The sequence below is a fragment of the Mizuhopecten yessoensis genome, unplaced genomic scaffold (assembly GCF_002113885.1).
Source record: "Mizuhopecten yessoensis strain PY_sf001 unplaced genomic scaffold, ASM211388v2 scaffold3229, whole genome shotgun sequence".
Classification (NCBI taxonomy): domain Eukaryota; kingdom Metazoa; phylum Mollusca; class Bivalvia; order Pectinida; family Pectinidae; genus Mizuhopecten; species Mizuhopecten yessoensis.
In genome coordinates, this window is record NW_018404940.1 from 1382178 (window position 1) to 1395383 (window position 13206).

The window sequence follows — 13206 nt, forward strand, 5'->3', positions numbered from 1 at the left end:
TGCCAATTAACTTTTTCAAACAACTAAGGTGCATTCAGTGCATGTTAAATTTATAAACTTGAATTTTACGATAATTTAATAGTGATTTAATTTTGTAGTTTGTTTATACATTTTCCTATATTTTAATTTAATTTTTAATGAAATAAGCGATAAGTTATATTCTGCGGCGGCAGTGCCGTCAAACACACACGACGAGTACGTATCAATATTTACTTATTTTAATGATAAAACTGCTGAAATGTGCATTATATACATAAAGACCACCATTTTCGATACTACAATTTCTTCTATCATGATGATGGTGGATGCCATTGTTTTTGCTGTTATTAAGAAGATGATGAACTTCAACCGTCTGACAAAAGTCAGTGCACGCAACTACAAAATTAAACAGTGGTTAGGGACAAATCTCAAATATTATGGAGACAACAATATTCAGACCCTCTGATGTCATTTCACTCCTTGAGACATATCAGATTGATGTGTTTTGATGGTTTATTCTGTTATGAAAGCCTTTATTTTTTAGTGGCAGCAATTTATTTTCACGAACCATTGGTTAACATTAACCAACCTTTGAGCAACTGGGGCGTGATAAAAAGGAGATACCAATGCAGTTATATTCAAAATGAAACTAAAGTAAGGTTACTGTCTGTGTGAAATATAACAGTTCTTAAATGTTTTGCATGCAGTGCGACAGGGTTCCTCGAGGACATCCAACCCTTCCTAATACACTTTTTTTCTTGGCATACTTTTGTGTTGTTATTTCCGTATTTCATATTGGGCATTTCAATACCGTAGTATAATTTATAGTTACACCAGGTAAACAATAGTACACGTGTGAGACGATGATATTTCATCACCTGATATTGATTCTTTTCTGGGAAATGTATAATCACACGTACTTAAGAAAGAAAGCTTCCCATACAAAGACTTCAAGAAGGTTTTATATGGAATGCGGCCAGATGTGTTTTGTGTACCGAACTCACATGTTCATATAATGTGCTATGCCAGTTCACAAGCTCCAGGTCATTACAATTTTTCGCTTTTGAGCAAGTTAAGCTTTGTCGGGAAAATTATTTTTACAAATGTAGTGCACTAACTATGCGAAAATAGTGTTTTGTAAAATATCAAAATCCCTATGAAAATGATGTGTGGGTGCGTGTGAGAATGACATACCATGCAATAACCTCTGGTTACATACAGTATGTACCTGACATGTAAACATACCATGCACTAGTGGGCTGTGGAATGATGTCCAAAGTGTACATGATTGTTTATCAAGGGTGGTGGTTATTTTTGTTTGCAAGTACAATACATCCATTGCTTTGAGTGATGTCTCTTAGAGAATTAGTTACCTCCCTTCATGATGAGATGTTAATATGAAATAATTTCCAAATAGATATACCTTTTTTTCAAAATTCAGACAGTAAAATTTTGATTATTATGTTTTTTGCATTGTAAAGAGATTTTACAAATTATTTTTCGAACATTAACCATCCAAAATGGAGTACAAACATTTGAGATTTTATGGCAATATCAAAATTCAAAAAAATGCATTTATTCATATACCATATTATATGGTATATGAATAAATGCATTTTTTTGAATTTCTGTAATGAATTATTATTTTTTCCATTCTTGTTATCTACAATGTTTGGTCTACTTGTCAGTATATAAAAGTATATGGTTTACAAAAAGGAAATAAAATCATAACTGTCTGCATATGGAAGGCTTTTGTCATTTCAATGGACTCTGAACCATGGGTTGTACTTAAAAATTGCATTAAAACTGGAAAAAATATGTGGTAAAAGGTTATGAAATTTTGGGAAAGACTTGTTACGCGTGTGCGTAAAATAAAAATATGATTTTTTGTTTACTTCCAAAACAATGTGTATTATACATGGAATACCTTAAAGATCCTCTTCCGTCTGTTTCAGTGGGTTGCTGTAATGCCTTGAGAACCTTTTCAAGATTGTTTAGGTTAAATCAACCGTTGACTATTCTACATCGAAACTTTGGACAACCTGTGGCTCAAACACATCCTCATCTTCTCAAACAAGGGGAGGTCACTCCATTTGTGACAAAGGAAGAATACAGTAATAGGCGTCACAATGTGTTTAAACTTGCCCTGGATCAGTTTGAAGGATGTAACAATGTGAAGGAGCACATCATGATCTTCCCATCAGCAAGTAGACTTTATATGACCATTCCAATCCCATACCCCTTCAGACAGAACACAGACTTCCTCTACCTCAGTGGCTTCCAGGAAGCAGACAGTGTTCTGATCCTTCACAACAGTCAAAATGTCCCTGTCTCAAATAGCACCCCAAACAGCACCCCCAACTCCCGCAGTGGAATGACTTCTGTGCTTTTTGTACCTAGGAAGGACCCCTATGCTGAGCTTTGGGAGGGGGAACGATCTGGCCGAGAGGGGGCAGAGGAAATCACGGGAGTGGATGGGGCTTACAACACAGAGGATTTGCGACACTTTTTACAGGATTATAGTAAGGAACACTCTGATTATGTGATATGGTATGATGCAGAAGGTAAGGTTCATCCACAGCTGCATGGGGCGGGGATTGAGGACTTCATCCTTCAGGGCAAACAGAAGTGTGTCGAGACCACTACACAGAAAATACACCAAACCAGAGTCATCAAGTCTCCCGCAGAGGCTCAGCTCATGCTGAAAAGTGTAGATATTGCCTCCGAGTCACTGGAAGAGGTCATGAGGTTCTCCTACCCCATGGTTAGTATTCAATAAGAAATATTGTACGAAAAATAATACACACACAATAATGTGTTGTTTTTGTAATTCCAGAAGTTTGTTTTTTAGTGATTGTGGAGAATTTGCATATTGCCTTTCCATGTATGAAGTATTCATTAAACTTTTATTGGTTAGTTGCCATCGTCTTTGTCTCTAGCCCAAAGGGGGAAATAGATTAAGGAAAATCTGAAAGTTTGGCTAATACTAAATTTTTAATATATATTTTAAATAAAGTTAGTATGGAGCACCTTTGGGCAAAAGGAACTTAGGATTCTATAAGTTGAGGATGTTACCAAGAGCTTGACTCCATTAGGACAGAGAGATGGAGCCGGGTAGGAAAAATATAGTTATCATTGAGCAACCAGGAAAAGGAGCTTAAGGTTGTGTAATAATAGGACATGAAAATGTGAGGGGCCAGATCAGGATTTGAACCTGGAACCTCCAAACTTTAGACCTGGATCTTCCAAACTTTAGACCTGGAACCTCTAAACTTTAGCCAGATACTTTAACCAATAGAGTTGTCTGGTCATCATCAGTTACCCAACCAAGTCCCTCTAAAGATAAATTAACAAAAGTTGTGTGCTTCATCCCCCTCTTTGCCATCCTGCGGAACAGGAACTAATAGTGTGTAGAATATGTAAATGCCTGCTCCTTCATAATTGGTAAAGCTCATGATGTTCATCAGAGGATTCAAACACGAATGTTGAAAAGACAACCCTTTTTTACTAATCAAGTGTTTACCTTATATGGTTTATAGGATTTTTGAGCCATGGGGAATTCAACTGTATACAAATACAAGTTATATGGTCATGCCTACATTTTGACAGAAGGGCCAGGTCCAATAGGGTATTAAGACTGTCAATGCTAAATTTTTGCCTGCTTTTAACTTATTTATTAATTTGTACTCATTTGATATACATGTATTATATTTGACATTTTATAAATTGACAAAAGGAAAGGTAGAAAGACTCCTAGGCCTCTTGTTTAACTAGGGACTTTCCTAAAAATAGTTATAATCTACACAGTATACATGTATTCATTATTTCAGGTGAACGAATCGTATCTCCATGCAAAGATGGAGTATGAATGTAAACTCCGAGATGCTCAGATGTTAGCCTATCCACCTGTTGTAGCTGGTAACTATATATTCTATGGCAACAGTTATATGTAGAGATATAGGCACACTTATAACTTCTAACAATATTTTACCTGTCTGAAGCAGCCCCTGTCTAATCTGGATTCAAATGTGTACTAGGTTTGATATTTGGTCCTCCATTTTCCCCTTGTCAAAGTAAAGAAGTGAAATTGATTCCCTGATTGGACGTGGACAGGTATGGAGTCGCCTGCCCGACCACGTGGGTTTTCTCCAGATACTCCGGTTTCCTCCGGCACGCTAACATCCGGGCCAACAAGAGTGATTAATATAAGTTGAAGTAACTTGTTACATTATTGTTGTTAAATAAATAAAAGTTTATATTAAAGAAGTTAAACAGTGTATGATACAAACCCTTATTCTATTCTGAAAACTGATATTGTTTGACCAATCCTACATGTAGTTCTGTACTAAATTTTGTAAAATAATGTCGATTTTCATAATAGACAAGTTTCACTAGCTATATATATGTAGCCATCTTGGGTTTTGACATTTTAAGTTTGTTACAGCTATTTCTCTTTTTCTAATTGACAGACCTTTCTCAAATTTCATATATAGGTTCCTCTTGGTCCTGTGTTGTGCATGTTTCATTTTGATATTGAATGGAAGAGCAAACTGGCCTTTAGGCAGTAATCTTAAATTTAACCTGTTAACAATTATTTTCAATATGTATATCTATAAAGAAGTTCCCAATAGATCTTGTATAAGCTTTTTTTTCACACATTACTATTGTAGATCAAACAGCAGACCTTATAAAAGGTCAAACAGCAGACCTTATAAAAGGTCAAACAGCAGATCTTATAAAAAGGTCAAACAGCAGACCTTATAAAAAGGTCAAACAGCAGACCTTATAAAAAGGTCAAACAGCAGTGGAAAGGAAACTGTTAAACACTTGCATGAATTTTTAATAAAAGTTAGCACAACATTCATAAACTATTGACAAGATTATCAATCCAAAAGGGAAAAAACCAGACACAATAAAACTTAAATAGAACTAATGAGCACCAAGATCCCTCTGGGATCTCTTATATATATACCTTAAACCAATCAAATAGGTTACTGTGAGCTGTCTATTTTATCATGACATATTCCAAGGGTTTTAAGAAGATAGTATAAAGAGTGGAACCCTTTGATTCAATGATGAAGAAGAACTACCATTTATGGATAAAAATTGTAAATAACAGTCAAAATAGCGAAGTTAACATAACATGTTAGGTTTGTGTCGGTTATAGTACATGCTGATTTATAATCTGAAGTAGTCCTAAAATAAAATACTTTTAAGTATTGATCTCTGTCTAGATTGCTAAATCCCGTGTCAAGTGACATCAAAATATACATTTTCTTCACATAATCATAGCTTGACAATACGTGCATTGTTTGTGTATGAAGTAAAACTTTGATATTAGCTTGATGTTTCTATTTTTGAACTAAGAATTATTATTTGATTATAGGTGGTCACCGTGGGAACACCATACATTATACCAAGAACAATCAAATAGTGTCAGAGGGGGAAATGGTACTGATGGATGCAGGGTGTGAATACCATGGCTTTTGCAGCGACCTCACCAGGACGTGGCCTGTCTCAGGTAAAGAGTAAACTCTCCTTGTATAATGACTTCAGTGAGTGTTCCAGTGGCTTCATCAGGACCAGGTTGGTAAACATTAGAGTAATCTCCCCTTGTTAAATAAACTTTGTTGACTGTACCAATGAACTCACCAGGACATGTACATTGCCAGTCTTCGGTTGGTTGGTATACGTTAGAGTAATCTGTTATAAGTAAGCATAATATCCCTTGTATAATAGAAGCTACTAGTTCTAGTGACCATGCCAGTACATGTATATGGCCAGTTTCAGGTTGGTATGTGTAAGAGTAATCTCCCCTTGTATAATAGACATCACTGACCATACCAGTGACCTCACAAGGACATGGCTTATTTCAGGTTGGTACAAGTAAGAGTAACCTCCCCTTCTATAATAGACTTCAGTGACCTCACCAGGGGTACATTCGCGTATCCGGTTGAAACGGTTGAACCGGTGAACCTGTAAAGAAAATGACAGGCACAGATCTGGACCGAGGTTGACCTCGGGAAAATTTGGCACGTGTAGATTGAGGGGTCCAGACATACCTGACCGAAACTAAAATGCTGACTATTGCCAGTTTGCATTATTTCTTTCTAAAACAATGTCAAGTCACATGTAGTTTTAAGATACGTCATGTAATTCAGTGGACGGATGAAAGAAGGTCATAACATTCTTGATACACCGTTTTTTATTCTCCGAAACTGTGCATTAGTAGTTCCGCTTATAGAACGGTCCAAGCGTGTTCGTTTATCATGGAATATTTCTGCGCCACACGCACGATTTCAACTGGGATACGCGAATGTAGCCCAAGATACATGGCCAGCCTTAGATAGGTCAAGTTAGAGTAATTTCATCTGGTATAATAGAACATCAATGATTTACTGGTACTAATGTTTGCTTCATGATTTTTAGCCTGTTGAGCTTATGGTATGGTATGTTGTCTGTTGTCTGTTGTCCATCAACTTTTTCTTTAAACGTCTTCTTCTTAAGAACTGGAGGGCCTAGGACCATGATATTTGGTCAGTAGGTACCTTGGACAGAGTGCTATAAAATTACCTCATATAAATGGCCTTGACCTACTTTCAAGGTCATAGGGGTCAAATGTGTTCAAAATCCCTTTAAACATCTTCTGAATAATCAGGAGGCCAAGAGTAATGCTATTTGACCAGTAGGTACCTGGGACAGAGTGCTATAAGTTGTCCTCAAATCAATGATCTTGACTTACTTTCAAGGTCACAGGGTTCAAAATTATCAAAAAAAAAATTAAAACAGAACATTTTGAATAACCAAGAGGCCTAGATCAAAGATATTTAGCCAGTAGGTACCTGGGACAGTTTTTCTCAAATAAATTACCTAGACCTACTTTCGAAGTCACAAGGGTCAAATATATAAAAACCTTTAAACAACTTCTTCGTCAGAATAACCAGAAGGTCCAGAGTAATGATATTTTGCTAGTAGGTACATAGGACAGAGTGCTATAAAGTTTCTCCAAATAAATTACGTTGACCTACTTTCAAGGTCACAGGAGTTAAATATGTGAATACTTCTACCAAAATACCAGGAGGCCCTTGTTGATGATATTTGACCAGTAGCATGCTGAAATAGAGTTGTATAAAAGGTTCCATTTTCATACATATTCTTAAGCCAAGGAGACTCAATATATGGAAATATTTGCAAAAGTACTTTAATTGAGAATATTTTCCTTTGAAAGCTCAAATATGAATGATCCAGGCCCTCTTGGCCTCTTGTTGGGACTGGTTTGTTCTGTTTTGACAAATCATCATGCATGTTAAATGAATAAAAGGAAAACGAGACGGCTTCAGATAGGGACAGCAATAGTTACAGCCTCTTGTGTAGTAACCTTGGCACACTTCAGTTATATCCCTTCTACAGGTACTATAGAATCAGTGTGATTTCTAAGTCTACATAAGGTTAATAGAACTACTAGATTTTCTCCTCATGTCTGTATGTAATGTATGTTTCAGGTCGATTCAGCCCTGTTCAGCGACGTCTGTACGAGATGGTTCTGCGCATCCAACTGAAAGTGATCTCCCTTTGTACACCCCAATTCAGTTTGGAGCAGATATATGTATACATGCTTCATTTATTAGGAGATGAACTTGTGTCTCTCGGCCTAATGAAGCCCAAAGATAAGACAACAGATTTCTTCCAGGTAGGTTCAGGTGAGCCGCAGTGAACTCGCCCGTGTGTATTAATCATTCCCATTTGGTATTTCACAAACATGATTTTTACGTCCCCTTCTATCAGGTGACCTATCACAATTTTGTTTTGTTTAACGCAATGGGTCGTTTATAAGCAGTCCTATATAAACTTGTCATAAGTAACCACCTGTCAGATTTTGCTGAAGTTGGTGGTGTGTTTAGACCAAACTTCTTTGAAATCATTCATTGCTTACTACGCCCCACACAGTGAAATTTACTCGACAACATCAGGTATATGTATATCATTAATGATTTCATTCTGGTGACTGTTAAGGGCCCCCCTATGTTTATTTACTCCAGGAATGTATTCACACATTTTGTTGTTTAAGCTGTCCAAAAGAAAACATGTAGAGAACTTATTTTTTCAAACAAATGTTGTTTTTTCCAGGAACTTCGAGCGTTTTATCCTCACCATGTTGGCCACTACCTCGGGATGGATGTACATGATACTCCTACTATGTCAAGATATACCAAGCTCCAGCCGGGCATGATCATCGCCATCGAACCAGGTCAGTCAAGGTTGTACAGTGAAACTTGTCTAATCTGACATACGGTGAGATCCAATGAACTGATTTGATTAGACAAGGGTGTCATAATTTACAGGTTGTTATATTACAAGGGAGGATATAGCTGTTGTCAGATATCACAGCTTGTCAGAATACTCAGGTGACAGATAAGCAAAGTTTTAGCATAAGGTCAGTTAAGGTCAGTCATGTGTAGCTGAGTTAATAGGTCATCCTCATAATTTTAGGTCAATCCATATCTTCAATAAGATTCATCAGTTTTGAAATATGTAATATCAAAGTTTTACTTTCGACACAAACAAATAGATAGGTGAAACATCCTGGGTCAAATGATATGAAAACATACAATTGCACAAGTAAAGAATACATATCGCTCACTCAGTCATAGCTTGACAAAGGGACCAGTCGGTCTTGAAACGTTGTGACACGTTAAATACATACATTTGTTGGTGTAGAAAGTAAAACTTTGATACAAGGTCAATCAATGTCATTGCTTTAAATGCATGTCAGTCAATGTCAAGGTCACAGTAACAATTCATTCCATGTTTGTCAAGCTTATTCCCATACTAATGTTATTACATGTAAACGTACCAAGGAAGCAATGTGACATCCTCAGGATGGTGATGTTATTTGCAAACAAAATCCATTAAGAAGTCTTTAATCCATTAAACAATTTACTTGGTTTAATCTGAAAAGAAACAATGTGTGAGACAATTGACGGATCTTTTTAGTCCCCTACCGGTGAATCCGGGTGGGGGACTATAGTATTCCTCTCCATCCGTCTGTGTACATACATACATATGTAACACCAATGTTTGTCAGCACTCTAGTGGCTTCATTCCTTGAGGGATTTTGATCAAACTTCATACAATTACAAAGGACCATAATATCTCAGACAATTTTGAGTTTCAGGTTTGTCGGGTCAAGGTCACCGTTACTATTTTTAGAAAATCCTTGTCAGCGCTCTAGCAGCTTCATTCCTTAAGGGATTTTGATCAAACTTCATACAATTACAAAGGACCATAACATCTTGGACAAGTTTGAGTTTCAGGGTTATTGGGTCAAGGTCAAGGTCACCGTTACTATTTTTAGACACCGCTCTAGCGGCTTCATTCCTAGAGGGATTTTGATCAAACTTCATACAATTACAAAAGACCATAATATCTCAGACACTTTCGAGTTTCAGGGTTGTCGGGTCAAGGTCAAGGTCTCTGTTACTATTTTTAGAGCCGGTAGGGGACATGTATTGCTTTAGCAATACTTAGTATGCTTGATTATGTCAAATTCTCATACAAATTCTACTTGTTTATACAGGTCATAGTAGAATTTTACATTGTATAGCTTAGTACCTTAATGAAAATGCTGATGAATTTAAAGTTTGGGTTGAAAGTATCCTTTATCGATACAGTCTCTGTGAACAATTCTTAACAGCTAATCATGCTATGAACAGATAGTAAGGAGAAATGGGGGATTGGCTTAGTGCCAGACACAGGCATTTCACTGATAAATACGGCATATATCACTTGATGGTTAATGTTCTGGTCAGTAATACTATTCTATGATAAAAATATTCTAGGGTAAAACTGTAAAGTATAAACAGAGGACGTATTTAAACTGTATTTCTCTTTATATACTTTATATGAAAATTGTGGATGTATTTCAGTAATTGTGTCATTTTATGTACATATTTCACCTACCTATACAGGTGTCTAGTTATATTCTTGAAGATCAGCTTTTGAATGTATTTCAGTAATTGTGTCATTTTATGTACATATTCTACCTACCTGTACAGGTGTCTATATTCCTAAGGATCGCACCACTGTGCCGGAGGAGTACCGAGGAATCGCCATACGGATAGAGGATAATTTGCTCATCACAGACTCTGAGCCCATCGTCTTGTCTGCGAACTGTGTGAAAGATCCCGACCACATTGAGGAGATCATGGCATCCAAATCCTGAAACTCTGTCGGACTGTTTAATTTGTAATTGTTACTCGAATGGTCAGTGATGCGACAGCTGTATGGAGTCTCGTTCTCACTTTCAAATTGAATTTGTAAGCCACAGGAGAATACCTCCAAACAAGGTTACTGTGGTGACAATGGAAACAAATATCCATACAACAAAGAATGAAGATATTCATTCTTGTACCGTTTGAAGGTTTTGGTTAGAGATTTTAAATGTGACATGTGTTGAACCACTAGGATTGTTTTCCAGAATGAATTTGTCTATTGATTTCATCCACATATTGAAATAAGAAAATTTAACCAGAAATATAGAGGACAAAAATTTGTGCTGAGAATTTAAGCTGAAATTTACTTTTGAATGGAAAATTTGAATATCCTCAAGAAGTATGCAAATATGCATGGCAACAGTGTATTCCTCAAGTGAAGCCATACTATGTAAGGTAACAAACTCTGTGTACGGAGGTAATAATTTGTAATGTCTCCTCCTGGGGTCAACAGTCTTGACACTCTTCCAAATGAGTGAAAGAGAAATTCTCCCTTACAAAGTTGTTAGGAAGTGGTTTGTATTTTACCAGGAAGGACCTTGAAAGAACTACAGGAAAGAACTTGTCTTTGAGTTTTTACAGGGGTAACATCAATAATTGTGGAGTAAGGCTTAGTATTTTTATCTATATTTTTCCGTGCCAATGTAAGGTCTTGAGGTCAATATTTTTTTTAATGTTTCTCCTAGGAGTTGATCCAAAAGACCTCTGATTAACTGTCTGATGCACCATCAACTGAGCTAAGGGAAATTCTCCCTAGCTGAGTTTGTAGGAAGCAGCTAGTATTTTACCAGGGTGACATGGTATCTTTCGTTTCCTGATACATCTATCCATTTCCAGATTTATGTCTATGAAACGGATCACCAGATTTGGTTCTACAAGTAAACACTTCAATCTGGAACTCTCTGCAAACTGGCCAAATTATGTGGTTCCAGGGGAGTCAAGATTAGACAGAATACGCTGTATGATCACAAACAAATTTGACTGTTTATTTTTAATGCGATTCCTAATAATAAAAAAGGCCGATATCTAAAAAAGAATCACGGTTTGGTCTTCCTATTGAGTTTAATTTGTTTTGGTTGAACTGGTATAGAGCACTGGACCAGTAATCTGCAGAAACAGTGGGAAATAATCTGTGGTACTACAAATTGCAACAGGATACAGGACCCTGTGGAATACACTTTCCCTAGTACAGTATAACATCTGTCCAACTCCAGAGCTGCAAACTGTGTTAAGGGATAACATTGATAGAATTTAATTAATTGCAGAGAAATAAGCCAGGAAAACCAACCAAAGTGATTCATTTCAGGAGTCTTGGTGTCAGGTAAATTAATGATGGGAAAGTAGCCCAAACTTGGTTTGTAGGATGTGTCGGGTGGTGCAGTGTATAGTGCACTTACCTTTCACCAAGGCGGCCGGGGTTCGATTCCCCAATCGGATGTGAAAGGTTGGGGTCACCTGTCCGACCCCGTTGGTTTTCTACGGGTACTCCGGTTTCCTCCTACACTTAGACTCGATCCCTCTCTGCACGCTAACATCGGGGCCAACATGAGTGATTAATATGAGTTGTAAGATAAATAAAGTATACATTTTATATAGAATGTGTCATGAGAGTAAAAGCTGTCCTTCTGTGCAAAATATGTCAATAAATATACAACTTAAACAAAAAAACATGTGTCTTCCCATTAGCAAATATGCATATTTGCATTGCTCTTCTTTGACTTAGAGGTGAAGGTCAGTGACTCAAATAGGAGAACGACTTGACCTCTTGATCTACATTCTAGAGGTCAGCCTTTATTGGGATATGTACCTGTCATTTTTTTCAGTTACAGCCTGTTGAACTATTGAAATAGTTGAATTAGTGAAATAAAATAGACTACATTTATATGCAAAGTGCTGATTATAATTTACAGATGTTAATTTTTACTATGACCCAGGCCTGAACTAATTGAGCATAAAAATATGCGTGCACAATATACCTACTTGCTGTGAATTTCAAATTGCAGCAAATCGTCAACATAACTTAGTGTAGAGATGCCCAAATCTCTGCATTGCTCACTGTTTTGCTGATTTGTGATTACTGAGGTTACAGAGGAACAACATATTGATGATTTACGGTACTGAGGTTACAGAGGAACAACATATTGATGATTTACGGTACTAAGGTTACAGAGGAACAACATATTGATTATTTATGGTACTGAGGTTTCAGAGGAACAACATATTGATGATTTATGGTACTGATGTTTCAGAGGAACAACATATTGATGATTTATGGTACTGAGGTTACAGAGAAACAACATATTGATGATTTACGGTACTAAGGTTACAGAGGAACAACATATTGATTATTTATGGTACTGAGGTTTCAGAGGAACAACATATGGATGATTTATGGTACTGAGGTTACAGAAGAACACCATATTGATGATTTATGGTACTGAGGTTACAGAGAAACAACATATTGATGATTTACGGTACTAAGGTTACAGAGGAACAACATATTGATTATTTATGGTACTGAGGTTTCAGAGGAACAACATATTGATGATTTATGGTACTGAGGTTACAGAGAAACAACATATTGATGATTTACGGTACTAAGGTTACAGAGGAACAACATATTGATGATTTACGGTCCTTCGGTTCCAGGGGAACAACATATTGCTGATTTACGGTACTGAGGTTACAGAGGAACAATATTTTGATGATTTACGGTACTGAGGTTACAGAGGAACATCATATTGATGATTTACGGTACTGAGGTTACAGAGGAACAACGTATTGATGATTTACGGTACTGAGGTTACAGAGGAACAACATATTTATGATTTACGGTACTTAGGTTACAGGGGAACAACATATTGCTGATTTACGGTACTGAGGTTACAGAGGAACAATATTTTGATGATTTACGGTACTGAGGTTACAGAGGAACAATATTTTGATGATTTACGGT

At 36.7% G+C, this 13206-nt stretch overlaps 1 protein-coding gene across 2 annotated transcripts; it reads left to right on the forward strand.

The window, feature by feature from the left end:
* Window positions 1–139: 139 nt before the first annotated feature.
* LOC110447152 (probable Xaa-Pro aminopeptidase 3) lies at window positions 140–12134 on the forward strand. Of its 2 annotated transcripts, none has more exons than XM_021492638.1 (7): window positions 140–195; window positions 1935–2743; window positions 3810–3897; window positions 5366–5500; window positions 7482–7669; window positions 8107–8227; window positions 10035–12134. In XM_021492638.1, coding segments are annotated over exons 1-7 (1509 nt in total). In that variant the 5' UTR covers window positions 140–194; the 3' UTR covers window positions 10202–12134. The 2 variants fall into 2 exon arrangements, with proteins under 2 accessions (XP_021348313.1, XP_021348314.1); XM_021492639.1 differs by lacking the exon at window positions 140–195 and adding an exon at window positions 236–361.
* Window positions 12135–13206: the final 1072 nt, after the last annotated feature.

Excerpts from the sequence above, each read along its gene's own strand:
- LOC110447152 (XM_021492638.1), top strand. Across the intron at positions 5,501-7,481 it reads CAGGACGTGGCCTGTCTCAG|GTCGATTCAGCCCTGTTCAG; the intron begins GTAAAGAGTAAA and ends TGTATGTTTCAG. Across the intron at positions 7,670-8,106 it reads AGACAACAGATTTCTTCCAG|GAACTTCGAGCGTTTTATCC; the intron begins GTAGGTTCAGGT and ends TGTTTTTTCCAG.